The sequence below is a fragment of the Schizophyllum commune genome (assembly GCF_000143185.2).
Source record: "Schizophyllum commune H4-8 unplaced genomic scaffold SCHCOscaffold_4, whole genome shotgun sequence".
Classification (NCBI taxonomy): domain Eukaryota; kingdom Fungi; phylum Basidiomycota; class Agaricomycetes; order Agaricales; family Schizophyllaceae; genus Schizophyllum; species Schizophyllum commune.
In genome coordinates this window covers 215,842-240,427 of record NW_026089541.1, presented here as the reverse complement: position 1 = coordinate 240,427, position 24,586 = coordinate 215,842, and the positions used below count along the sequence as shown (strand labels likewise).

Genomic DNA, 24,586 nt, shown 5'->3' with positions numbered 1-24,586 from the left:
AAGCTTTTATTTGTGTACTATAGTCGAATGTGTATGGGTACGCAGTACGTGTGATTGCAAACTTCAACTGTGACCTTGAATCGTCACGACGAGTTGCACGTGCCTAAGACGCCACAAATCTACACGAATGTTCCCAGACTTCGATTCCTCCCAGAGTCCCACAACGTCGCTCTCTTCACGTCCACGTACGCGGAGGACACCTCAAAATAAACGAAACCTCCGGGACTCTGAACTTGTAGTGCTTTTGTTGCTACATTGGCACCACTGCGAGATGTGCAGCTAAGCCGGCCTTTACAGCGCTTCTGACGCATCGATGAGGGGGTCGTGAGAGACCAGGGACATTCTCTCGCTTCCTTTGTTGTTCTTTGACTCACACTGTCTCCGACCAACGACAGCGACTAACGAGGCGAGATCTCATCACACCGCGGGCGGCTCTTATCTGCACCCCAATTCTGTGAAGGTCTTTAAGGCTGAGAGACATCTCGACTGAACCCCGGCGCTGACCTTTTCAACGACGATGAAGAGAGGTTTCTTGAACAGTAGCAAGGCGAAGGCAACTTCATCGGCGTCGGACCGTGCCAAGAGTACAGGTACGTCTCGTGCTACCCTCGCTAGACAACATTGACCGAAATTGCAGTCGAAACTCCTTCGGAACGCGATGAAGGCTCATTGCAAAGAGATAGACGCCCGATCAGTGCTTCGCTCCGTAATTGAGCTCTCCGACTGCTGTCTCCATCATGACTGACGCCTCCTTAGGTAGTATTCCTCCTGCTGCGCGTGTGGGTGCTCCATACCATCCCCTGAGAGAAGAAGGTGCGCATGTACAGATTCATCGGTGTTGAAGACTGACGGCAGATATACAGATAGACCGCACGGATTCACGCCCGGGAGCACAATCTCGAGGTCGACTGTCATCGAAACGGACGCGTCTCTGCTCGACCACGCTGCGACCACGATGCTCTTCACGACCATACCCATCCGCGACTTTGACGTGAACAAGCATAGCGCGAAGGAGCGCCGCGACTCGTGGACGGAGGCTATCCTCGATGGACCGACCAAGCGCTTGATCTTCACCCAGCCCGGGTTCCCCAATCCCATCCTGCGTCCCACTCACATCGCGCACCGAATCGCGCCTTGCGAAGGGAAGGGACTCGGCGTCTTCGCTACGCGCGATATCAAAGCCGGCGAACTCATCCTCGCCGAGCGTCCGCTAACTCTCGCGCCGCTCATGCTCCCGTGCGTTGATGGTATTCCTGACCACTTCACAATGGAGCAGGTAATCCAGGCGAAAATGGCGGAATGGGAGAAGGCGCTGGAGATCCTCGTCTCGCGCATGCTTCCGGAACGCAGGGACGCGCTCATGGCGTTGTCGAACTGCCACGAGCACGATGGCAGCGGTCCCATCCTGGGACGTCTACGTACGAATGGTATCGCTGCGATGGGCCTTCACTTTGCTGGGATGAAGGGTCGCCCGGGGCGCTACACGGCGACGTGCGAGATCATCTCTCGCGTGAATCACAGGTGCGTATCTCGATCTAGTCCAGCGCGCCCGGTGTCATTGCTGATGACGCTCACTCAGCTGCTGCCCAAATGCCCGATACGGCTTCAATAAACCTACGTTCTCGGCTCGCCTGCGCGCCGTGCGCGCCATCAAGGAGGGAGAGGAGATCACGATCACGTACGGAGGTCTCGACATTCCTAAGGCCGAGCGTCACAGGCAACTCGCGCCTTACGGATTCGCTTGCGACTGTGCTGCCTGCGAGGAAGGGGCGGCCGCCGACGCTCGAAGGGCGATGATCCCTCCCTTTGTCAGCCAGAATCTAAGGAGCGGCCCTTTGCAGGAACTCTTGGACGTCGTCGCCCTCATCGAGCGCGAAAGGCTGGAAGATCTGCCTGTGTATCCGGAGGCCTTGGCAGCGCTTGCGAATAGGTATATACAGCAGGGATCTCTCTTACAAGGCCAGAGATATCTTGAGCGGGCTCAGAGTTATCTTCCATTCTCAACGGACGAGGAGGCGTCGGATGGGGAAGATTAGTAGTGCGCGTGGCACGCAATTTTGTGTAAAATTTCTCATGTAAAACTGATCTGATGTGAAATGACTTGTGTCTAGGCGGCGGTTCTTGAGGAGGATATGTGGAAGGGCCCGGATCGTGCCAATGTGGCACTTCAATTTCAACCGCGACTGTTACGCGTGATGTAGTTGGTGGCCGTTAGCACGTGGCAACCGGGTTGGACACGTCCCCCATCCGCCGATACTGTCTGAGCCTATCGCGCCGGTTTCTCATATTCTACCCAATGGGTCTCGATGTCTGTACCTGCTGCGCTAGTCTCGCTACATACCGCTCTCCGCCCCATGATACGCCTCCACGGCGGCCCAAGGCTTGATTATCGATTGGCGCCAGAGGTCTACGAACTCGGCGCTCTTACTGCTTTGTTCTTCTCGAGTGCACTGAATCAGTGCCCAGCAAGGCATAATGAATACAAGAGGGCGCTCAGGTGCTTTCCGGCAGGTCCCCAGATTTGCTACGTTGTGGGCGCCGCGAAAGCGGCGGGCCGGCCGTGCGGATGACTTGGGCATAGCTTCTTCGTGTGAACCACAGAAAGCGCGCCCCTCTTTCTCTTGTCCGCCATGAAGCGAGGATTTCTGAACAACTCGAAGGCCAAGAAGGTGGTGCTGGCTCCTGAGGGGGCGGGCAATAGTCGTGCGTAGTTCAGTTTCACTCCTAGAACGGATGCTGACGGTCGGACCCACACTTGCAGATCCTCCTTCGGGAACCTTGCAAGGCGCATCTGGAGGTACGCTGCTCAGTGCTCGTGTTGTACGCATAATCACAGATACTCACCTAGGCTCGATTGCTGTACGCGTCTCTCACCAGCCGGTGAATGATTCAGGTGCGCCCTCTCCAATGTTCATGGAGCGACAGAGAGACATCATTCTGTATAGACAGACCTCACGGATATGCGGTCGGCTCGACCTTCGGAAGGTCCCACGGTACTGAGCTGGACGGCGCTGCAATCAACCACCCTGTGGACGCGATGCTTTGGACCAGCTTCCCAGGTCGCAACACCGACCTCAACTCCCATAGCGCTGCCGAGCGCCGTGACAGCTGGACTGAAGCTATTGTCGACGGCCTAACCAAGACCGAGATCTTCACTCAGCCCGGCTTTCCTCACCCAGTTGAACGCCCTGCTATTCCGGCGCACCGCATTGCGCCTGTGGGAGGCAAGGGCCTCGGCGTCTTCGCGACCCGCGACATCGGGCCAGGCGATCTCATCATCGCGGAGCGTCCCCTACTCATGGTTCCCCTCGGAGTGCCCACCGCCGAAAATATTCCAGCCCACTTCACGATGCAGCAGATGATACAGGCCAGTCTCGCTGAGTGGGAGAAGGCCCTGGAGATCCTGGTCGAGCGCATGCTGCCGGAGCGGCGCGAGGCGTTCATGAAGTTGGCGAACAGCCACACAAACGACGGTAGCGGGCCAATTCTTGGGCGCATCCGCACGAACGGTATAGCGGCCTCGGGTCTTCACTACCAGGGAAAGCGTGGTCCTGAGGGTCGGTTCTCGGCGACGTGCGAATTGATCTCGCGAGCCAATCATAGGTATGGCAAAGCCAATATTGAAGCTAGACTATACGGCACTGACAAAAATCTCGCAGCTGCAGCCCCAACGCACGATACACCTTCAACAAGCAGACCTTCACGTCGCGCCTCCGCGCGGTGCGCGACATCAAAGCCGGTGAGGAGATCACGATCACCTACTCCCGGCTCGATGTGCCATCGGCGGATCGCCAAAAGGATCTCGCTCCGTACGGCTTCGTCTGCACCTGCGATGCCTGCAAAGGCGGGGCTGAATCTGATGCCCGACGCGCGAAGATACCCTCGGAGATCAGCCCGGCCTTGAAGCGGGGCAGGATCGACCAGCTCTTGGATCTCGTCGCGCTAATCGAGCGCGAGAATCTCCAAGACCTTCCGGTATATGTGGACTCTCTCATGGCGGTCGTTGACAAGTACATCGCGCAGAAGGATTTTGCGCGATGCCAACCGTACCTGGATAAGGTCCAGCAATACTTACCTTTGGATACGGATGGGGAGTCTGCTTGACGATGGATAGGTAGGATGTATACTTAAATAGTCCGATGAATGACCTCTTGAGTTTCCCACTCGTTCTCGGCTAATCAAAGTGTTCAATCCAGCTGGCTTTTGTGAAAGATCACCCGTGGGAGCATAGCCCCTGACTTGTGTGAGACGCCCACGGAATCTGCCGCGAGCGCGTCGAGCCTTGCTTAACTCCAGCGCCCATCCGGCTGTCAACGTATCATGATATCCTCCCCAAAATATATTGAAACCGCATCGAATTTGGCGCGAAATTGCACTGAAAGGCAGTTACTAATGCGTACCCAGGTCTTTATCGATTCGACGGTTGGCCATCACAGCTTCTTGCCACATACTCACGATCACCATTGTTCCTCGCCCCACGTGTCACTACAGCATCTTCTCTTCCTCCGGTCATGAAGCGAGGATTCCTGAACAGCAAGAAAGGCAAGGCAGCTATTGCCAGCGACGGTGAGTTTCGAGCTTAGCTCTATTTGCAGCCTTCTCATGAACCTCTTTAGCCTCTTCGGCGGCTTCGGCGCCAGACAAAAAGCCTGACGGGAAGCCGGGTGAAGGACAAGGAGGTGAAGGTGAGCGTATCATTGTCTTTTTGACAGATGAAAGCTCGTATCGACCATGTTCCAAGCCTCGACGGCGCGTCCCGTCAATGCGCGCGAAGACCTGATCCTGGTGCCAGGCGCTTCTTTATCCGAAATGAAAGAGAGCCCTGGCGATTTCCTCGAATATGACGCCAAAACCTTCGTCATAACGACTATCCCTGCCCGCGACAAGGATACCTCCGTCCGCACTCCGACTGAGCGCTCTGACGGATGGGCAGAGGCCATCATCGACGGCGACACCAAGCGTGCCATATTTTCCCAGCGCGCATTTCCCGCGTCGGTCAGCCATCCCAGCTCCGCCGGCCACTGTGTTGAGCCCACAAACGGTGCCAAAGGGGTCTTTGCCACTCGGCGCCTCAAGCAGGGCGAGCTCATCCTCGCCGAACGACCGCTCGTCATGGTTCCGCGTGCGATGGTGTCCGGCGACGAGATTTTGGCGACCTCCATGATCCCAGGGAGCGCCGAGCGAGCAGCGTGGCTTGACGTCCTTGTGCAGCGCATGCTTCCAGACCGTCGGGAGGTGCTGCTCAGGCTTACACACGCGCCTGCCGGAGACAAATTGAGTGCCATTGATCTTATCCGCGCAAATGGCCTGACTGTGAATGGATATACGCTTCCCGAGACCGAAGGCGCCGATGGTCGCTACGTCGCAGTCTACGAGACTTTGTCTCGTGCGAATCATAGGTGCGCTTTTCGTACTTTATAGACAGGAGTCGAGCTGACCAGGACCGTCCTGCAGCTGCAGGCCGAACGCACACTTTGCCTTCCACAAACCTTCATTCTCGGTGCGATTGCGTGCTCTTCGTGACATCAAGGCGGGGGAAGAGATCCTGATTTCCTACGTCCCGCCCGAAGCACCGTATGCGCAAAGGCAGGAGGAGCTCGCGCACTACGGCCTCTCGTGCGCGTGTGGCGTATGCGACGAGGGTCCCTCGGCTGACGAGCGTCGTGCGCGTCTGGCCGCATCGCTCGTGGAGGACTCGACACGGTCGAAGAAGCAAGAATTTGACCGCATTTCCCAGCAGATCGCCTTGTTCGAGCGCGAAGGGCTCGCCGGCCTCGATGTGTACATGAACAACATTCTCTACGGTCTACGACTAGCCGCAGGAGTCGGCGAGTGGGAAAAGTGCGGAGTATACAACGAAAAAATGACGGCGATTATGCCTTTGTACGCGGACGAGATGGGCGAGGAACAAGCGGAGCAGCTATCGTTTCTAGGGCTGTGATCTGGGAATATTCTAATGAGAAACCCAACCGTAGAAACCTTATCTAGAAACCCGGTTTCTGTCGGCGAGCATCCCGGCGACGCGCCGGCGAGTTCCTTGATGCCGCGCTCGGCACTACAGCACGAGGCTAACGGCCAGACGAACTCGACAGCGCAGGCCTCCACTGAGTACTTCTATAGGATATCGCGCTTGCACCTGACGCATGAGGGCACACATGAGTGTATCCAGTCGTAGCTTGATACAGCATAGGCCTTATGGGCCCTCTGGAGGGTACTGTCTGAGGGTGAAAGGTCGTCTTCCAATTGTAGTCACATGACCATTGCGTCCACCAGTGGACACAATGGTCTATGGGTCAGTGACAGTCCTGCTAGCTAGGAGGACTGACCGAGTTGTATTGGAATCAGTAGTCTGATATTTTACACCCCTACACCGGGCCACTCAGCTAGAAAGAGGCGGTACTTGTGGCAAACGAAGGAGGAGCCGCGAGCTCGGCGACTTCGGCAGCCTCAGGCGGGATTGATGGCGCATCACCGTCTCCCGGGCGCGCGGCCGGAGAGACGCCGGCAGAAACCCAGCCTCGTGTAAAGAAGTTGAGCGGGTTTCTACAGAATTGCCTTATAAGGAAGGCAAAACGTAGAAACCGGGTTTCTCATTAGAATATTCCGTGATCTGTGTATTTTTAAATTTTCAGAAGGTCCTGGAGTAGCATTGAGATTAAGAAAGCCCTGTCGGAACAGTAATGCTGCGCTTCGAGACTGAGAGCGGTATCCAAGAAAGTTGAACCACGGATCGGCAATCGCCGGATCACTTGAGGGTTGGGCGGATTATGTGGCGTTACTTAGTCGCGTCTTCAGTTCTACCATGACCGTCGGCCATTGCCATCATTCTCAACGGCGCTGGATGTCCTAAGAATGGAGACAGTACTGTGCAGTCTTGGGCTTGCATAAGCAGGCGAAAGCTAAGGGCATGTCCTGAACCCGACGGATCGCTCGTTTGTGACTCCGCTTTGCTCTTTGACCCGCGTATGCGACCTTTTCTCGTCGCCATATATAAATTAGCGCAATAGGAGAACATTTCACGCCTCCCTTCTTTTTTCCTGTCATGAAGCGTGGCTTTCTCAGCAGCAATAAGGCAAAGCGCACTGAACCGGGCGCTGAAGTGAATACGGGCCCCGACCTCGTCTCTTTCGATGGACAGCTAACAAGAGCGCAGACAAGAAGCCTTTGGGGACAATGAGATCGCTTCCGACTAAGCGAGTTGAGGATGCTGGTGCGTAACAAAGAGCCTGGGATTGCCACATGAACACTGACTATGGACGAACATATACCTCAAGGCTTCGTCCCCGGTGGCACCATGTCGCACCTCAGGGAGCGCAATGCCTAGACCTCCCGACCGACGTTATGGTCTGGACGACCATACCCATCGACTATGTCGAGTTCGACGAGCATACCGACATGGAGCGCCTGGATCCCTGGACCGTAGCCTACGTAGACGGAGCGACGAAGCGTCAGATCTTCACCCAACCCGGGATTTCCAAAGCCTGTTCTGCGTACCTCTGATCTTGCTCACCGAGTTGCGCCTTCCGCCGGCAAGGATCTAGGCGTCTTTGCCACTCGCGCGATCCAGGCAGGCAAGCTCACTCTCGCAGAACGCCCACTGCTACTCGCTCCGCGCAGGATACCGACAGTACCTGGGCTTCCTCATCACTTCACTGCCGCGCAGAGGACTCGAGCCAGCATGGCGGAGTGGGAGAAGCACCTCGAGATCTCTGTCAAGCGAATGCTCCCCGAGCGCCGTGATGCTTTCATGAAGCTCGCAAACTGCCACGAACAGGACGGCAGCGGACCCATCGTTGGTCGCGTGCGCACGAACGCTTTTGGAGCGGCTGGCCTACGCTACTGCGGGGATGAGAGCGAGTCAGGCGCTTATGCAGCGGTATACGACGAGCTCTCGCGCGTCAATCATAGGTAAGCTCTTCGTTCTGCCGTCCGAAGGCCATATGTCAGTTCAACCTGCCTACGTTTTTCGGTCGTCTCCGAGCTGTACGCGACGTCTCCGCAGGAGAAGAGATCACCATCGCCTACATGAACAAACTCTTGCTTCCGTTTACAAAGCATCAAGAATTCCTCGCTCCGTATGGCTTTACTTGCGCTTGCGAGACCTGTATCGCTGGAGAAGCTTCTGACTCTCGAAGGGCGGGGCTTCGAACGAGCGCCAGCAGCGGCTCGCCGACATCTTCGGGAGGCTTGCTCCAGTCGTATCCCCAACAGATGCAGCCAATCAAGGACGAGGGCTTGCAGGCCGAGCTACTTTACTACAATGTGCTTTTCCACACGGCCGAGCTACTGAAGAAGCACGGGCATCAGGAAGAGTGCTTCGCGTACGTGCAGGAGCTGAAGCAGTTTGATGACGCGATACTGGTCTCACGCGTGACGGCACCGCTTAGCGCAGCCCTTCGAAAACCAGTCGGCCGTGCTTTTCTCCTCAACTTGGACTACACCCACGTTTGTTCACCACTCAGTAAGTGCCTGACTTCGGATATCAAGAACAGTTTGACAGTCTCCGTCAGTACAAGGCATCGAAAAATGCAGGCACTTCTCGAACGCGCTTCGTTGCTGGCAAGCATCGATCGCCAGCGAAGCGGTGTCATTCCATCTGCAGGAGAAATACTGGAACTTGACAGTATATCTCTGCAGCTCTGCGATGCACTGGACACAATCGGGAACTGCGAACTGGACCACCTGATAAATCGACAGCTCGTCCTCAACCGCTCATTCACATCCCCTGTGCGACGACTGGCTCCAGAAATCCTTTCCCGCATCTTCATCTACTTCGCCTCTACGGTCGGCGACCCATACAACCGATCTAAAGTCATCACGGCCACGGTCGCTTGCGTCTGCGTAGCATGGCGGATGACCACGTGGAGTACGCCGCAGTTGTGGACTCACATCTGCTCGACCGTGGAGTCCAGTCCGCCTGTCGCAGACTTGGATTATGCCGCCAGGGCTCGTCTTGCTGACGGGCTTCCCCTCCATATCCGACACTTCCGACTTGATCAAGGCGAGGCTGTGCAGCGCTTCCTCGCTCAACTGCGCCCATTCTCCTCTCGCTGGCGGACACTGCACCTCTCTGGTTCCCACATATTCCTGACTATGCAACCGCCGCTCGACCTGCCCATCTTGACAGAGGCTTGGATCAGCATCGAAGGTCCGGCGGTGTCCAGGCCACTCCTATTGCTAGAAAATGCGTCGCATCTGCAGAAGCTTGACATCGACCTAGCCGTCTATCCTAGCAACCTCGACGAGACTGACGACTGGTCATCGTTCTCCTTTCCATCTCTTGCCAACTTCACCGAGCTCGAGTCACTTTCGGTATACGTTGAGAGCGCTATTATGGTCGGCCCTCAGCTAGAATTGTACCTTCGTGAGCTACGGCACCTTGCCCCTACGCTCGTCGTCCTCAATCTCGATAGAGGATATCTAGCTGACGAGCCGTCTTGTATCATGGACCCGATACACATGGTGTCCCTTCGGGAGATAAACCTCCAGGCAGCTGCCGCATGCAAAGTCCTTGAATACCTCATCGCTCCACTGGTCGAAAAGATGGACATCGGTATCTCAGACGACACAGAGCCGAGCGTCTTCCCACCTTTGCTCCACTTCCTTTCGCATCCGGCGAACAAAAGGAACCGACAGCTCGCGCGACTCACGCTCAACCATATTGGAGTGGAGGACACCTCGACCCTTCTGCGATGCATGGAACAGCTGGGTGAGCGTCAGGAGTTGCGGGTGCAGGAATTGGGCGATCTTTCGACGGTCTTGACGAGGGAGCTCCTTGACCGCATGTGCTGCTCGGAGGACCACCCAACGCTTTTGCCTAAGCTTGCGAGGCTCACCATCAGGGCTCGGAAACCGTCCATGCTGGCGTCAATAGCGAAGGAGCTGCACAGGATGGTGAAGTCGAGGGAGGGGATGTGTGTCTCTGGAGGCATCCGAGTGGCTGCTTTAGAGCACTTCGAAGTCATTCAGGGTGCGGCTGCATACGATTGTGGGTGCTGTTAAGTGCTCGAGATGTCCAACCCTTCGGTGAACTTACTCGATGCTCTGCAGATTAGCAAAATGACCGCCTTCATGGGCCAGTGTTCGGTCGGACACTGAACAATGCTTCTGGCAGACGCCAGAATGACATTCATGAGTAACAGTAGGAGGGCATAGACTGGCTGCGGACATGGCGTACGAGAAACACGACAGACAGTACACGACACGCACAACACGATATAACAACAGACGTACGTAGCGAGACGACGATATCTATGGAGCAGCGCACACACAACAGAGAGCAAAGCGAAATGGCTAGATATGTCTAGATATGTCCGTCCGCGAACGGTGCAACAGCACCTGGGTTCGTTGAGTCAAACCAAGAAAAGGGGTCGTAAATCGTAGGAAAGGGTGAACGAGGAGCACCTGCTCTATCGCGTGCCTTGCCCTGGTCGTAGAGGAGGAGGAAGCTGGAGCGGCTCCATGGACTGTAGCGAGTCGACTGCCGCGCGCGAACCGCCGCCCTCCTCCATCGTCGGCAACTCCACGTCCGAGACGAACATGGTCGTGGGCAGCAGCGGCGTCGCAAGCTCCATCGACATCTCCCCATCATCGACGTCGAGCAGGTTTTGCGTGCCAGCAATGGTGGATACACCGGCAGCTGTCGACGCACCGGCCGCGGTTGACGCGTCAGGAAGAGTAGGTGGCTCGGGAAGACTGTATGATGGCTCGGGTAGGCTGGGACCAGTGAGATGGGACTGGCTAGGCATGTTCGACATCGCTGTCGACGCCTCTGGAGGAAGATGATGTGAAGGTATGGGATCGCGCGACCGGGTAGATGGAGGCCTGGAGGACGCCGCGACACTACTGTGCACAGGCGTTCGAGGATGAAGAGGGTGTAAATTGATGGGGCTGCTGAGGGAGTTGGGTCGCGAATGGGTTCGGGGTGGTGTCGACGCCATGACGTGCGCGAATGACGGCGTAGGGTATGCGGTCGAGGGCATATGCGAGGGCGCGAAGGACATGGCGCCGAAGGCGAAAGAAGGGGTGCCATGCACAGCGCCAACGGATGACGGTGGACGCGCAGTGTACACAGGGGCGGCTGGCGAAGTCCCCGGAGACGGCGCTGACTGAGGCCTGCCAGGAGTTGGCGGACGATCCTTGATGGACGACCGCCGACTGCCCGACGAGACGGACCGACCCGCAAAAGAGGACGGCCGCCGCATAGGCAAACCCGGTCGGCCAGTGCGCCCAGTGGACGACTCCGATTGGTATGTTGCCAACGGCGACGGAGTGCGGAAACCCCTACTCCCGAGCGTGGCGTCGCGTTCCACTGGAGGCGTGCGACCTCTCGAGGGAGGCCCCGCGCCGCTCATCCTTGTGCTGCTCATCCGACTCGCGCTTCCTGGAGGGCCTGAGCTGAGGCTCATGCTGCTCCCGCTTCCGCTCCGACTACGGCTGGCAGCGCTACGCCGACCGCTACCCTCGCCCTCGCTAAGCGCGAGGACCGCCTCGTCCGCACGGTCACGACCAAGCACGTCCCGCAACCGTTCGTTCTCGGCCGTGAGACGGTGGTTCTCCGAAGAAAGGTGGTGCACCTCCTCGGTGACGCGCTCGAGGCTGTTCCGCAAATGCTCGAGCTCCGCTGTAAGGCGACGCGTCTCCTCAGATGCCTGGCCAGTGCTGGATGAAGCACGCGCAAGCTCGGCAGACAAGCGAGCGTTCTCTCCGTTGACGCGCTCGAACTCGCGCTGCAGACGGGCGATCTCGTCGCGCAGCCCACCGACCTCACTCTGCGCCTCAGCGGCCTGCGCCCTCGAGTTCCTCGCCTCGCCCCTCAAGCCTTCCATCTCCGCCCTGTCGCTCTCCCTTTCCTCCCGTGCGCGCTGCTGCTCCTTCCTCGCCCGCTCGAGGTCTCGCCGCGCTTGGTCGAGATCATCGCGAAGATCACTGATCTCGCGCAGGGCAGGACCCAACTTGCCCCGCGCAGTGGCAAGCTCGTCGCGGACGCCGTCGAGCTCCTCACGCAAGCCAATCAGATCAGCGGTGAGGTCGGGATAGCGGGTCGCGTTGTCGTACTCGGGAGGCGCCTTCTCGGGAGAGGCAGGTGGCGGTGGTTTTGCGGAGGAGTCGGCGAGTGATAGGCCGCGAGGTCGTGAGGAGGCGTTTACCTCGAGGGACGAATTCGAAGGGTCCGCTGAAGCGGCCGCGCCAGCTCGTTGAGCTGTGTCCACCGAGGCTGAACCACTCTCCGCCGCTTTAGCCCTATTGGCTTTGCTCGGAGATGGTGTACGCGGGGACTGCGTCCGGGTCTGTGTTGGGTCTGGCAATTGGAAGGGATTTGGACGTGGGATAGGTTGCGAAGCCTCAGTCGGCGCTGGAGCAGGCGCTCGAGGAGGCGAAATCTCCCGCTCCGCAGACCTGCGTGGTCGAGCAGTAGACGTTGAACGAGAAGAGGCCGTTCGATGAGATGAAGGACGCTGAGATCGAGTGGGAGAAGAAGCTCGAGGGTTTGGTTCCGCGGAGCGCGATGTGGATCTCCGGCATCTGATAGGGGATGTTGATGGGACGGGGGAAGATGATCGGGGAGCGGGCGCCACTTCGACAGCTGCAGATTCACCTCTGCCGGATCGGGAAGTACGAATCGGGGAGGACTTGCGCTTCCTGGGCGGAACCTAATTGATAGGGGTCAGTAAGTTGAAGAGAGAGGAAAGGCGCGGTAGAACGCACCAGCTGTTGCCTCTCGCGCGCAAGAGCATCGATAGCCACAGCGAGCGAGTTGATCATGTTCTGCGCTTCGGCGAGCGTCGTTTTAGACGAAGGCTCACTTCTAGTTGTACGACCGTGAGTCTCGGGTTTGACGGATAGCAAAGGTGTAAGGGTAGGCGAGGGTGCTTCATGTTCGGAAGATGGTGAAGATGAAGTTGAAGGTGGTCCGGTTTCCCGCCGTCTCTTCCGCCGCTCGACCTGCATGAACCATCAGCATAATCATTGGGATTGATAACATAGCGAACGCACCTGCCGGGACAGAGCTCGCAGTTCATCCTCTAGTGCGCGGTTTGTGATGAGATTGAAGTCCAAGAAAGCGACAACAGGTTCTGCCTGTATCTTCGAGTACTTGGTACTAGTAGAGGGACCAGAAGTGCCGGAGGATGTCTCCTTGAGGTGTGTATGTGCAGCTACGCAGGCATCTAGCTCGGCATCACGCCGAGCAATCGCTGCCTCCAACTCGACAACTCGCTGCCTTGTCGACGCATGAGCTCGCCGCTCAGCGTCGCGCTGCATGCGCAGGGAAGCGATTTGACTTGACGCGAAGTCCACTAGCTTGTCGTCTTCGGCAGTTCGCGCCATTGCCTTGCCTTTTATCGGTTCTACGTAAAAGTCAGGAATTTGTATTTGAGCCGGACTAGACGAACGCGACGCACCAACGAAAGCCGTACTGTGCATTCGTGCGCACGGCCAGGAAGCGTAATCGTGGTTGGCCTCAACTGCAAGGGTGCCGCACACGCTGTCAGCCTCAGATGAGTCGCCGGCCACGGAGGCCAGAGGGGAAGGACGTACCTCGCTCGATGAGCTTCTGGACCGCGTGTCGCAGGTCATCGCGCTCCGCCTCTACTTCACGAGCAGCATTTCGTACTCCCGCGATCTTGGCGGACAGCGCGGCATTGGCGGAGCGTAGGGTAGCTGTGTCTTGGGCGGCTTCGGCGCGCGTAGCATCGAGGATGTCAAGAGTGGCGAACAGGCGCGTCTCCGCGTGCGCAGTGCGTGCAATGTGTGCCTTCTCAAGTAGTTGTAAGCGGGAGATCTGTGGGGGATCCGGAGAAAAGGCAGGAGAATGCAGGGGAAGGAGGGGGAAGGGGGAAACATGCGTCAGTGATCGCTGCGACGGGGGATCGAGGGGGAACGCACCTCTTCATCTTTCTCGGCTAGCAGGGACTTGTATCTCTCGCTCGTGGGTCCCATCGGGGCGCGTGGGGGTCTCTCAAGGGCGGGAAGCGCGTAAGGGGTATCGCGAAGATTCGAACATCAACGTTCGAGACAAGGTCCATCATCATGGTTAGGGTTACGGAACGATCAACAAACCGGGCCGGTGACCGGAACGGCACGTGATCAGCGCATTGTGCCCCAATTCAGCCCGTCGTTTCTTGTTCTCGTCACTCATCATTGACCTGCGACCGCGTACCCCGTAGTCGTTGAAGGCAAGCGCAGCCGCTCATATAGATATCTATCTAACAGGTCTTACACAGATATCTCAGGTCAGCATGCAAGCCCCGCTGCTTCTCAGTCGTGCAAGGTCGCGCGCGAACATGGATCTCCTGCGCGGTGGCTTCGGTCCTTCGGTCGATCAGGCGCGACTCCTCCACGACGACTCGAATGATCTTGTTCTCGAACTGGCCAAGGTGACGGACGACATCAGGCGCTTGACCGTGTTGCATAGGCAAATATCGCGTCAACTCGGAATTACTCGATCCACTCTCGCGCCTATCCGCCGCCTTCCCGCTGAACTTCTCGTCGAGATTTTCGTCCACTTCGTTGAAACATCCTGGACCCGCAATGACCCCCTCTTGATCACAACCACTCTGGCTCGCGTCTGTCGCCACTGGCGCGGTATCGTGTGGAACACGGCACGACTCTGGAGTCATATCCAGGCGACATACGAGCACTCCTCTTCGTCTTCGGTCGATATAGCATCCCGTGCCGTCAAGCAAGCATCTCTAGCAGCACCATCTCCCCTCGTCCTGACTGCCGAAGAGAAAGGTCACAATCTCGAGCCGACCCTCTTGAAACAGCTCCTTGTCCACTTGGGTCCACACACCGCGCGTCTGCGGACAATAAACTATCGTGGACGCTGTCCTTCATTTCCCGAGGACGACAATATCAATCTCTCAGCCCTCCAGACCATTGACATCAGCATACCGATGCCGTGGCCCAGGGCGAGTCTAACGTTTTTGAGCAGCACGTCTGCACTGAAGCGATTGAATCTACGCTTTTGGCCCGAATCGCTCGGAGTCGACATGGGCTCGCTCGAGTTGACCACTTTCCCAATGCTGGAATACTTGGAATTCGTAATCGAAGGTTGCCCTCCGCCGACAGTCCTTGCTTTACTAAGCGCTCACCGGAAGACACTGCTGGGTGTCACAATCGAAGTGGGCCACTTTGAACAATGGATGCCGAGCGCCCTTCCCACCATGGCTCGCCTGCGCAGTGTCAACCTGGGCGACGAGGGCCATCGCGTTCTTCGATGTATCACCGCGCCCGTGCTGCAAGAAGTTCGTCTATACAGCAGACGACAGCTTACTAGCGATCCCTTCCGCTCTCTATTCGAATCCTCGTCAATCTCGACTATCGGCAGCCTTACACTGGAAGGCCTTGAACCGACAACATCGTGCAATTTTCGGGCCTGTTTGAAGCTGCTGCGCGGCCTCCGGACGCTCGACATTGCAAAATCGCCGCGTGAATCTGAATGCAAGTTATTGTGCGAGGGTACCCTCGTGCGATTGACTCTGCGCCAGGACCAAGCACCACGCCTTGTCCATCTGACGAAGCTCACCCTTACGTATGGACAGTATACGCCTACGCATCCGTCAAGGGTACTTAAGGACTCCATCCGTTCGATGCTGGCGTCGCGCAAGGACACCGAACTATGCGCGTCGCTCGGAGTGGAGATCCTGCAGAACTTCAACACGGACATCGACTACATGACGTGATCTGACGCGTACAGCTCTGCAACCAAAACTGTAGTGAGTATCTTCTTCATCTGACATCGCGGGATCTGACTCATTGTTCGCAGAGTGAGGCCCTATCCCTCGGTGCGCATTCCGCGATCTTTGTCATACATAGTCGTAATTTTCTCCTTATCATCGCTATGTGAAAATGTGAATCTTCTCTACTATTGGTGCACGTAATTCCTGTAAACAGCGAGGATGCTCTCGGATGGCCTGTGTCCTTCACGTTCCGACGTCGCCGAAGTCAAACATCCTGTCACGAGACCGTGGAAATAGCCTCGTGGTGCCCATGCATTGCCGCTTCTGTGTCGTTTTTTGTTTCTGCCGCTCACCAACATCATAACCTTGCCACCGCCTTTCTCCAAGGCAAGCATGAACCTTTGAAGGATAAACATAGGGCTGAGCTGATCTTGTTTCAGCACCAGCAATGCAACTGGAGGCACTCCTCGACCGCGCGACATCGCTCGCAAACACGGACCTCATGCGTGGCGGCTTCGTGCCCTCTGCTGCGGAAGAACGGCTACTCCTCGACGACTCCGGCGCTCTGAAATCCGGACTGGCTGCGGTTCAGGAAGAGATCAAGAAGTTGACCGTTCAGCAAGAGCGGATAACCCGTCAACTCGATCTGATCTCGTCGACCCTCGCGCCCGTTCGTCGTGTGCCACGCGAGATCCTTTCTCATATCTTCGTGGTATTCCTGGAGCTCTCGCGTAGCGACGACCCTACCCGGCTGGTCTCGCGCACTGTTGCTGGCGTCTGCCGCCTGTGGCGCGATGTCGCACTGGATACACCGCGATTGTGGACTCAGATCCGGGTGTCACGCAGAAAGTCAGACCCGACAAGTGTCTTGGACCGATGCGTCGAGCAGGCGTCGAGGGCAGGCGGCCTTCCTCTCGATCTGTCGGTCCACGACAGCGGTCCCGGAAGTAGGCTACTGGAGGAGCTCCTCGTCCGCTTAGGGTCACGGACTGCGCGTTTACAGTCCATCAATCTCTCGGGACGGTTCCCCTTCTTTGACGAGGGACAGCCTGAGCTTGATCTTTCGGGCCTCCGAGTCTTGAAGATCCAGACAGGACTGCCATCGCGGGCAGGGTCACTGGCGTGCTTGCAGAGCGCATCCAATCTAACAAGCTTGATAATAACGTTCCACACGAACCGCGCCGATGACCCGTTGCGCATGCTCAAGGTCCTCACCTTCCCGAAGCTGGAACATCTCGTTTTCAGCACCACGCACGTCTCTGTCATGCCGCTTCTAGATCTTCTACAGTCCTGCAGCACCACCCTCGAGAGTCTGCATCTCGGTTTCGACGAGTTCACGCCCGTTGAGGATCCTGACTTCATCCCTGAAATGATTAAACTGCGCATAGTGCGCTTGAGGCGAAGGACCCTCCAGATGCTTATGTGGATCGACACACCTGCGGTCGAAGACGTCTATCTTGACGGTGCTATCGGTGCTGTCGGTACCAGATCAGAAACCTTCACGACTCTACACACCTTCGCAGACTTTTCGAAGATCAAGCGTCTGACCTTGAACGAAATCCCCACCTATCGTCACTACGAAACAGCCTTCTGGGCATGCTTCGAGCGTCTACACGACTTGGAGGTATTGGACATATGCTATCACGGGTGGTTGCGCTACGAGCTCTACGACGAACTCATCCCGCGACTCACTTTGGTTGAAGGTCGATCACCACTCCTTCCACGATTGACGACACTGTACTTCCGATTTGTGTTACTCAAAGAGAGTGTACCCGCACTTTGTACGATGATTCTATCGAGGCGCGACGCCCGCCTACGTTCCTTGCTTGATGTGGTTCCCTTGCGAAAGGTGGTCACGAACAAGCATGTTTACACGATACAATGAAGCACTGGACGTGTTCGAACCATGACCGCAACTCGGTATCTCCGGTGAGTAATACACCTGATTATACCTTGCGATGTTCATCTTTCACCGGCAGTTTCACCATGTACATCGTACGCGGGGATGTGGGGCATGGCGCACGGCTCATTGTCTCGAAAACATAGAAGTAGAAACCATGAAAGCGCGGGATTCACTCCAAGTTTTACTGACTTCAATAATACTCCTATCAAGCCTTGAAATCAGCGAAAATTTTCACTTACGCGAGAACCGGTCCGAAGCCGCTGAAGTTGAACATCAAATCACGAGATCGTGCAACTTACAACCGCATGATCCTCGGGAATTGCCGCTTCTGAGGTCCGCATGTTGCTCGTTGTCATCGCCACTGACCATCGACCTATACTTGAGTCCCTGCCACCGCATCCATCGAGGTGAACGCGACCTCTGATAAGACATCATTAAGACTGACCTGATAGAGGTAGCGTCGAGCATGCAGCTCGGGACACTCCTCGATCGCGCACAGTTGCTGGCGAACACGAGACTAATGCGTGGCGGCTTCGTGCCCTCTGAAGAGGAGGCGCGACGACTTGTGGACGACTCTAAGGCTCTAACCTCTGAGCTGCTCACGATCAAGGAAGAGATTGCGAGGCTAACCGCATAACCCGCCAACTTGATCTCATTTCGTCCACCCTCGCGCCCATCCGTCGCGTGCCTCGCGAAATTCTCTCAGAGGTCTTCGTCAGCTTCATGGGACAATTGCGCACTGATAACCTAACTCAGACAATTTTTCGCACTGTGGCTAGTGTCTGCCGCCTATGGCGCGACGTCGCACTGAATACTCCGCGTTTATGGACTCACATTCGCGCGTCATCCGCACGACCAGACGTGACCAGTGTCTTGGCTCAATGCCTTGAACAGGTTTCTTGGACGGGAAATTCGCCGCTCGCGCTGACGGTGAACGACCGCTCCGTTGATTCCGGCCTACTTGTACGGCTCCTTATCCACCTTGGACTCCACACCGCGCGTCTGCAGTCCATAAATCTCCTCGGACTCTGCCCTTCCGCCCAGAATCAGCTCGAGATGGATTTTTCGGCCCTCCGAGCCTTCAAGATGCAAACTAGTGCATCACTACGATCGGGAAACCTTGCCTGCTTGGCCGGCGCGAATGGCTTGGAGCGGCTAGAGCTCTCGTTCTATGGCAAGGACTACGACAGTCCGTTGCGCGAAATCCAGGTGCCAACCTTTCCGAGGCTGAAGCACCTGAGTGTTGACGCACCCCGCGTGTCCGCTCCACCGCTCTTCACCTTGCTATGGTCATGCAGAGCCACTCTAGATAGTCTATGGCTCTGCTTCCGCAAGTTGACCTCCGTCGATGACGCCGCCGCGCCGAGTATGACCGTTTTGCGTAGTCTGAGGCTGGAAGAACACGCTCATTGCGTCCTTCCACTTATTGACACCCCTGCGTTGGAAGACATCTACGTTGGCAATGTCTTGCGCAGAAACCCTTTTGCATCGCTGGTCGCAAGCGAAGCCACCGCACGGATCCAGCGTCTTGCCCTCTTCAACTTCTCTGTGTACGGCCCCGACGAGCCATCCGTTTGGGCGTCTCTCGAGCATATGCAATGCTTAGAAGCGCTGGAACTTGACACTTTGTGGCAAGTGTCATTCAGCGAGCAACTCATCGCTCGCCTGACTTGCGCGGAGGACCGTACGCCGCTGCTGCGACGGATGACGGCATTGTGTCTCCAGACCGAGCTCTACGTTGAGCTTACTCTCGAAATCCGTGCCATGGTCGCTTCGAGACGGAATGCCCGGTTACGCTCATTGCTCGATGTAGCAATGTTGCAGCGCTGCACCGTAAGCAATCTGCCCACGATCAAGCCACGGGCACGTCGAGGATCGCCAGTAAGTAATGCAAACTGTTGCGACTATGGAACAGCGCTAAGCCACTGAGACGCACAGCTTCGCTCGCTCGCATCCAGCTGCAAAGAGACAACTCCCGTCCCACGCAGAAGCCCAAGGCACAGCGAGTACGTCAACCCCTCTTTCTCGCGCTGCCTCCGAGATTGACGATGATGACTTGTACCCGCGAGCTCTGCTCGAGACCAACTGATCGATCATTTCCTCCGTTCGCTGCCTACCTGCGAACATCGTCGCCGGAATTCCCCTCTTCTTGACGGCCTCCAGCGATCCTATAGAGGTCTCATGTCTCGCTGTGGAGGCGCTCTCTTGGTTGTGCTACCCATGGCGCGCCGTCGTGCAGTGCACGACCCGACTTTGGACCTGCATAGGCGTTAGGAAGAACTTGTCGTAGGCGGAGAATTTGCTCTGCCATATGGTGTCCCAGCGTACGGTTATGTCAGGAAACCATCCAATCTCAGTCCAGCTCACTCCCTACACAACGAGGTCGTTCTCGACGATCGACATGAATACCTGCACCCGTATGCCGCACGCATCCGCCTAGTCGTCCTCGAGAGGAATGTCTTTCCGCAGATACCCATCGAAGGTTCACCTTCCGGCCCTGCGAACAGCGCGATTTATCGGGTATGCATTGGATCCGAGTGCGCCACGACTTCTGACGGCAGCATCATCCCTCGAGCGCCTGGAAGTGGATTATTGCGGCGCGACAATCAACATGTCCACATTCCGCAGAACTATAGATGGTCCCGAGCAGGCTGCAGTGTCTACGTGGGATCCGCATTGTGGCGTCGAGCGAAGCTGACCACGGTCTTTTGAGGGAGGATACCGACATGGACCGATGGCGCTGTACCACTCTTCCCTGCGCTCATGTCACTCTCGCTTCAGTCCGAATATCGAGATGCCCCGAGCCCACAGAACATTGAGGTCGCACTTCACGCGTTCGCCTCATCGCGGATACAAGCTCCATCCGGTCCTCTCTCAGCTATGGATCATGATTGATGCAATCTCTCGCGGTCTGCTGCGCCACATCGACCACCTACCGCCAGCTCAAAACACTCATTCCATTCATCCCGTCTAAGGATCCTCCACGCCCTCTAATTCCCCTCCTGTCACCCGTCACCGTCACTTCTTCTTTCTTCCTTCCTCCCATCATGGTCAACACGCCCCGCCTATACGTCGACCTCATCTTCCGCCAGAGCGGCTGCTTCGCGAACTGGGACCCGACGACCGTCCTCCGCGTCGGCGACTACGGGACCGTGCGCGAGAACGATGGCGAGCTCGATGTCCAGGGCAATATCTACGACGACGGGTTCGCGGAGAAGTACGGGCTTCAGCTGCCGAAGCCGGTGGCGAATACACCTTCGGGTGAGTATGTGATCTGCTCGGACGGCGTAAGGCAGACGTCTTTGAGCTCGGACATACAGCTGTGAGCGGAATCGCGCGCTCTATACGGCTGAATGCTGACGCGGCTGTAGAGCTGTCCCTCAGATCGCGAACTGCACGTTGAAGGGACAATGGGAAGCGGGCGATGGCGAGAGTGAGTTCACTTCGCTCGCCTCTGACGCTGTAGCTCGTCTTGCTGATGCAAGTCTTCAGACGCGCTTCTCCTTCTCCCGAACACTGTGCGCGTCTCCCTCCCAGGCTCCTGCAAGCAAGCCCTCGCCGAGCGCATCTACGACGACATGAAGGACTTCTCCTTCGTCACCGATGTCTACCACACCCCCGACTACGCGCTCTTCGTCAACCACAGCCAGAAGCGGTCCCTTGTGCTCGCGCTGCAGGCCGCGCCACCGGGCGCTAATCCTGTTTCATCCCCTTCAGCTCCTTCGACCGCGCCCGCGTCAACGCCGCAGGCGCTCGCTTCCGCGCTCGCCTCCGCCATGCCGGACGCCAAGGTCAGCGTCAGCGGGCAGTGGATCGCCATCGGGCATGTCGACGTGCTGAAGACGAGCACGCCGCTCGACTTCGGGACGGTGACGATGCCGGTCGTACAAGTCCCTGCTCCTGGGTCGACGAGCTCGACGATTTCGACTGGTCTCCCCAACGGTGGCGCTCAGCCGTCGTCAGCGCCGCAGAGCAAAGTGGAGAACTCTTTCCATATGCTTGCTGCCACGCATGACAGCGCCGAGGACGCCCCGGAGCGTGCTGTCACGACCGACGCACATGCATCTCTCGCCCCTCACGTCGCGGCTGGCAAGGCCATCCTTCCTTCGACTACCGATGCGAGGGACCGCGAGCTGATGGACCGCCTCAACGCCGCCGTCGTGAAGCCATACGAGGTGGGCGTGGATCAGGCGACGGTGGCGACGTCGGGTGCGGAGGTCAACGCAATCTTGAGCGAGATGGTGCCCGGGGAGACCACCACGGACACCGTCACTAGAAAGGTAGCGGTGCTGATGGCGGCGCAGAAGCAGCTAGAGTTATCGAGGGCGGCGGCCGCGGACTCTACGGTTGCTGCTCCGGCTTCGGCTGCGAATGCGCCGAGCGCGCCGACTGCCACCTCGACCACGGACTCATCTCCCGCCTCGCACGGCGCACCGTCTTCCGCGCCTCCATCGCAAGCGTCTTCTTCGGTGCGTGACTCACAGGCGCCCACCGCCGGTGCTTCTTCAGCGCCTCCGACCAGCGCTTCGCCTCCCGCTAGCGCTCCGTCTGTGCCGGCCACCAGCGCTCCGTCCGCGCCAGCCACTAGCGCTCCACCCGTACCCAGTACCGCACCTACCTCGAGCCTTCCACCGTACGTTCCGCTCTACAAACTCCAAGTGCTCTCGAAGCCGCTCCTCGTATTTGGCACGCCGCGACTGAAGGACAAGACGCGGATGTTCTTCGAGAGGGCGGTTGGGAATGGTGAAGGGAAGGCCACTGAAGATGGAGAAGCGAAGGGCGACGATGTCAAGGATCACGGGGACGATGTTACTGGGTATCGGATGAAGGACGCTCACCTTCCTTGGGACGCGGCGGCGTAGTGTCTGACCGCAATGGAGGTTCCAAGTAATTTGGACTCGAATGACGGCCTGAGCAAGTACTTCGCTATCATAGGGTTATACATAATTCTCTGTCCTATCCTTCGTCATGTTCCTTAGTATGCGAGGTCGCTTTGTTGATAGATTGCCCGAGATATCCGCGTTCCGCCTTCTGGTGCCGAAGTTGAACGTGGCCTTCACGTGACCGCAGCGTGCTGACGCCATCAATATCAAATTTAGTCCGGCCACAGTCTTGCTTTCGCCTCTCACGTCGTCCGCGAGTCCAAAGGTCCCTCTCTCAAAAGTGGAAGGTAATGTGAGCGAAAACTACTGGATATGATGCACAGCTGACGAGACCCTCAAACAAGGATGCTTGCCGATACGCTCCTCAAACGCGCCGCGCGCCTGGCCACACTCGACATGCAGCGTAGTGGTTTCGTACCCTCCGTCGTCGAGGCTCGGCTTATCAAAGACATAACAAGCAAATTGGAACATGAACTACCGGCCATAGACGCTGAGATCAGCCGACTGACCGAGCTTCGCGCCCGAGTCCTCCGACAGTGCGACGTACAAAAATCCATCGTGTCCCCCGTTCGCCGCCTCCCGCCCGAACTTCTCTCCATTATCTTCTTCGAGGCACTAGATGACGTCTATGGCAACATATATGCTTGCGATAGCGTCTTTGTCGTGCGGCATATCCTGTCTTGCGTCTGCTCTTCCTGGCGAGCAGTCGCTCGAGGTTCGCCAGCGCTCTGGTATCAGATCCCTACCCAGCTGCACTCCTATGCCTTGAAGACGCCATGGAAGGACTACGCGCAGTACGCCGCCGAGAGCGCGGCACTCGCAGGCGGCCTACCGCTCGAGGTGCACCATCAAGACTCGGCCAGCGATCGCCCATTCCGCAATATCATGCAGGCGCTGCACCCGTACCTGGCACGGATCGAGTCCATCAACATACAGGGTAGCTGCTCGTTCTTCGAAGACTTCCCTCAGTACGACCTCCCTGCACTGTCTAGCGTGGTTATGCGGATGGAAGACGAGCTAACGGATGGTCCCATGGACTTTCTCGGCAGCTTTCCCGCGCTTCGAAGACTTGATGTTCACTACCCTAACGACTACGGGGAGTATCCCTTGGATGGACTGCCTCATATGCCGTCCCTCTCTGGTTTGACTCACCTATCACTGATATATCGGGCGGCATTCTCCCGAACAACACTTCTTCGAGCATTGAGCGCGTGCGCGGAAACTCTCGTTGCGCTGAAATTGAATATCACGATAGTGCATACCGACGACTCACCCGACCCAGTCACTCCTGTATGGATGGAATCCCTACTAGAATTGACGTTACACGCCGCTGCTTTCAAGCTGCTGGACAACCTAGTCGCACCGGATCTGGAAGACCTCGATCTACGTAATATGCTACCCGAAGTGTATGGCAATCAATTCCCTACCTTGTCGGCCTTCCTTTCGCGCCCCTACGCACCTCGAGAGATCAGCGGATTCAGAACGTCTGTGTCCGTGTCTCAGACGGCAACAATCATTCGATGCTTGGAGCAGATGGACACACTCACCTATATATTCATCTTCGGTGCGGGGTTCGTAGGTCTGGAATACGAACAGATCTTCGCACGTCTCACGTGCGCCGAGGACGAACCGCCGCTCCTTCCGGAGCTCACTGAGCTCGGGGGCTGGCTGAGTCGTATGCCACCACCATCGCCGGAGGCGGAGGAGGTGCTGGAGAAGATGATCGCATCAAGGAGGGTCCCTCGCATATGTGCGTCGCGCGAGGTGGCCGTGCTGGAGACGGTGGACATCAAGTGGAAAGGAAGGCATATCGTCTATAGCAATAGCGAGTAGTCTCGTTACAAGCGCCACTCACCATGTCTGTCCATGTCCGTACGTGACCGTCAATGGGTAAATCGTGTTCATTGCGAATACTAAGCTGTATAAACCACAAGCGCCCGAACTTGACATCCGTCTTTGGTATGCCACAACTGAAGAGCAAGACCAGGTCACAGAGGGTGTCAAGGAGAAAATTAGCGATCATTGACAAGGAGGGGCACTCGATTTGAGGCGACAATTCTCGTCTTTGTGAAGCTCGGTGAATGCATTTGAGACTGGGGTAGCAACAGACGATACGT

General features: G+C 57.1%; 10 protein-coding genes across 10 annotated transcripts; 9 read left to right on the top strand and 1 right to left on the bottom strand.

Annotated features, from left to right (window-relative positions):
* Positions 1-161: 161 nt before the first annotated feature.
* On the top strand, positions 162-2,198 carry SCHCODRAFT_02534484 (SET domain-containing protein). Its single transcript, XM_050343571.1, has 5 exons — positions 162-590; positions 638-706; positions 757-813; positions 864-1,521; positions 1,580-2,198. The coding sequence occupies exons 1-5, from the start codon at positions 518-520 to the stop codon at positions 2,034-2,036; spliced, it is 1,314 nt and encodes a 437-aa protein (XP_050200858.1). The 5' UTR covers positions 162-517; the 3' UTR covers positions 2,037-2,198.
* A 397-nt stretch (positions 2,199-2,595) lies between these two features.
* Positions 2,596-4,216, top strand: SCHCODRAFT_02617234 (SET domain-containing protein). The gene is made up of 5 exons (XM_050344796.1): positions 2,596-2,703; positions 2,762-2,797; positions 2,849-2,893; positions 2,946-3,603; positions 3,660-4,216. Exons 1-5 carry the CDS (start codon positions 2,631-2,633, stop codon positions 4,102-4,104), a joined length of 1,257 nt encoding a protein of 418 aa, XP_050200857.1. The 5' UTR covers positions 2,596-2,630; the 3' UTR covers positions 4,105-4,216.
* Positions 4,217-4,290: 74 nt separating this feature from the next.
* On the top strand, positions 4,291-6,267 carry SCHCODRAFT_02746123 (SET domain-containing protein). The gene is made up of 4 exons (XM_003033019.3): positions 4,291-4,566; positions 4,617-4,685; positions 4,742-5,399; positions 5,455-6,267. Exons 1-4 carry the CDS (start codon positions 4,512-4,514, stop codon positions 5,939-5,941), a joined length of 1,269 nt encoding a protein of 422 aa, XP_003033065.1. The 5' UTR covers positions 4,291-4,511; the 3' UTR covers positions 5,942-6,267.
* A 1,074-nt stretch (positions 6,268-7,341) lies between these two features.
* Positions 7,342-10,002, top strand: SCHCODRAFT_01187814 (uncharacterized protein; the record flags this gene model as incomplete). The annotated part of the gene is made up of 3 exons (XM_003033018.3): positions 7,342-7,419; positions 7,481-7,876; positions 7,948-10,002. 3 exons carry the CDS (start codon positions 7,342-7,344, stop codon positions 10,000-10,002), a joined length of 2,529 nt encoding a protein of 842 aa, XP_003033064.2.
* A 48-nt stretch (positions 10,003-10,050) lies between these two features.
* On the bottom strand, positions 10,051-13,995 carry SCHCODRAFT_01278761 (uncharacterized protein). Its single transcript, XM_050341368.1, has 6 exons — positions 13,888-13,995; positions 13,540-13,783; positions 13,404-13,466; positions 12,997-13,349; positions 12,709-12,945; positions 10,051-12,653 (listed from the first exon to the last, which is right to left on the bottom strand). Exons 1-6 carry the CDS (start codon positions 13,939-13,941, stop codon positions 10,410-10,412), a joined length of 3,195 nt encoding a protein of 1,064 aa, XP_050200856.1. The 5' UTR covers positions 13,942-13,995; the 3' UTR covers positions 10,051-10,409.
* A 172-nt stretch (positions 13,996-14,167) lies between these two features.
* On the top strand, positions 14,168-15,709 carry SCHCODRAFT_02746120 (uncharacterized protein). The gene is made up of 2 exons (XM_003033017.3): positions 14,168-14,177; positions 14,226-15,709. Exon 2 carries the CDS (start codon positions 14,241-14,243, stop codon positions 15,684-15,686), a length of 1,446 nt encoding a protein of 481 aa, XP_003033063.1. The 5' UTR covers positions 14,168-14,177; positions 14,226-14,240; the 3' UTR covers positions 15,687-15,709.
* A 327-nt stretch (positions 15,710-16,036) lies between these two features.
* SCHCODRAFT_02534462 (uncharacterized protein) lies at positions 16,037-17,810 on the top strand. The gene is made up of 3 exons (XM_050343570.1): positions 16,037-16,070; positions 16,124-17,612; positions 17,663-17,810. Exon 2 carries the CDS (start codon positions 16,132-16,134, stop codon positions 17,566-17,568), a length of 1,437 nt encoding a protein of 478 aa, XP_050200855.1. The 5' UTR covers positions 16,037-16,070; positions 16,124-16,131; the 3' UTR covers positions 17,569-17,612; positions 17,663-17,810.
* Positions 17,811-18,672: 862 nt separating this feature from the next.
* SCHCODRAFT_01089529 (uncharacterized protein) lies at positions 18,673-19,675 on the top strand (the record flags this gene model as incomplete). The annotated part of the gene is made up of 3 exons (XM_003033015.2): positions 18,673-19,376; positions 19,444-19,467; positions 19,525-19,675. 3 exons carry the CDS (start codon positions 18,673-18,675, stop codon positions 19,673-19,675), a joined length of 879 nt encoding a protein of 292 aa, XP_003033061.1.
* A 958-nt stretch (positions 19,676-20,633) lies between these two features.
* SCHCODRAFT_02698625 (uncharacterized protein) lies at positions 20,634-22,448 on the top strand (the record flags this gene model as incomplete). The annotated part of the gene is made up of 3 exons (XM_050346922.1): positions 20,634-20,908; positions 20,958-21,019; positions 21,079-22,448. The coding sequence occupies 3 exons, from the start codon at positions 20,634-20,636 to the stop codon at positions 22,446-22,448; spliced, it is 1,707 nt and encodes a 568-aa protein (XP_050200854.1).
* Positions 22,449-22,723: 275 nt separating this feature from the next.
* SCHCODRAFT_02534455 (uncharacterized protein) lies at positions 22,724-24,400 on the top strand. The gene is made up of 2 exons (XM_003033013.3): positions 22,724-22,756; positions 22,814-24,400. The coding sequence occupies exon 2, from the start codon at positions 22,815-22,817 to the stop codon at positions 24,300-24,302; it is 1,488 nt and encodes a 495-aa protein (XP_003033059.1). The 5' UTR covers positions 22,724-22,756; position 22,814; the 3' UTR covers positions 24,303-24,400.
* The last annotated feature ends 186 nt before the right edge of the window (positions 24,401-24,586 follow it).

Coding starts and splice junctions, on each gene's coding strand:
- SCHCODRAFT_02746120 (XM_003033017.3), top strand. CDS start 14,241: ATGCAAGCCCCGCTGCTTCTCAGTCGTGCAAGGTCGCGCGCGAACATG.
- SCHCODRAFT_02534484 (XM_050343571.1), top strand. CDS start 518: ATGAAGAGAGGTTTCTTGAACAGTAGCAAGGCGAAGGCAACTTCATCG. Junction 707..756: donor CCCGATCAGTGCTTCGCTCC/GTAATTGAGCTC, acceptor ACGCCTCCTTAG/GTAGTATTCCTCCTGCTGCG. Junction 1,522..1,579: donor ATCTCTCGCGTGAATCACAG/GTGCGTATCTCG, acceptor ACGCTCACTCAG/CTGCTGCCCAAATGCCCGAT.
- SCHCODRAFT_01278761 (XM_050341368.1), bottom strand. CDS start 13,941: ATGGGACCCACGAGCGAGAGATACAAGTCCCTGCTAGCCGAGAAAGAT. Junction 13,350..13,403: donor GCACAGTACGGCTTTCGTTG/GTGCGTCGCGTT, acceptor ACTTTTACGTAG/AACCGATAAAAGGCAAGGCA. Junction 12,946..12,996: donor TGCGAGCTCTGTCCCGGCAG/GTGCGTTCGCTA, acceptor TGGTTCATGCAG/GTCGAGCGGCGGAAGAGACG.
- SCHCODRAFT_02617234 (XM_050344796.1), top strand. CDS start 2,631: ATGAAGCGAGGATTTCTGAACAACTCGAAGGCCAAGAAGGTGGTGCTG. Junction 2,798..2,848: donor CTTGCAAGGCGCATCTGGAG/GTACGCTGCTCA, acceptor ATACTCACCTAG/GCTCGATTGCTGTACGCGTC. Junction 2,894..2,945: donor CCAGCCGGTGAATGATTCAG/GTGCGCCCTCTC, acceptor CATTCTGTATAG/ACAGACCTCACGGATATGCG.
- SCHCODRAFT_02534462 (XM_050343570.1), top strand. CDS start 16,132: ATGCAACTGGAGGCACTCCTCGACCGCGCGACATCGCTCGCAAACACG.
- SCHCODRAFT_02746123 (XM_003033019.3), top strand. CDS start 4,512: ATGAAGCGAGGATTCCTGAACAGCAAGAAAGGCAAGGCAGCTATTGCC. Junction 4,686..4,741: donor TGAAGGACAAGGAGGTGAAG/GTGAGCGTATCA, acceptor CCATGTTCCAAG/CCTCGACGGCGCGTCCCGTC. Junction 5,400..5,454: donor TTGTCTCGTGCGAATCATAG/GTGCGCTTTTCG, acceptor ACCGTCCTGCAG/CTGCAGGCCGAACGCACACT.
- SCHCODRAFT_02534455 (XM_003033013.3), top strand. CDS start 22,815: ATGCTTGCCGATACGCTCCTCAAACGCGCCGCGCGCCTGGCCACACTC.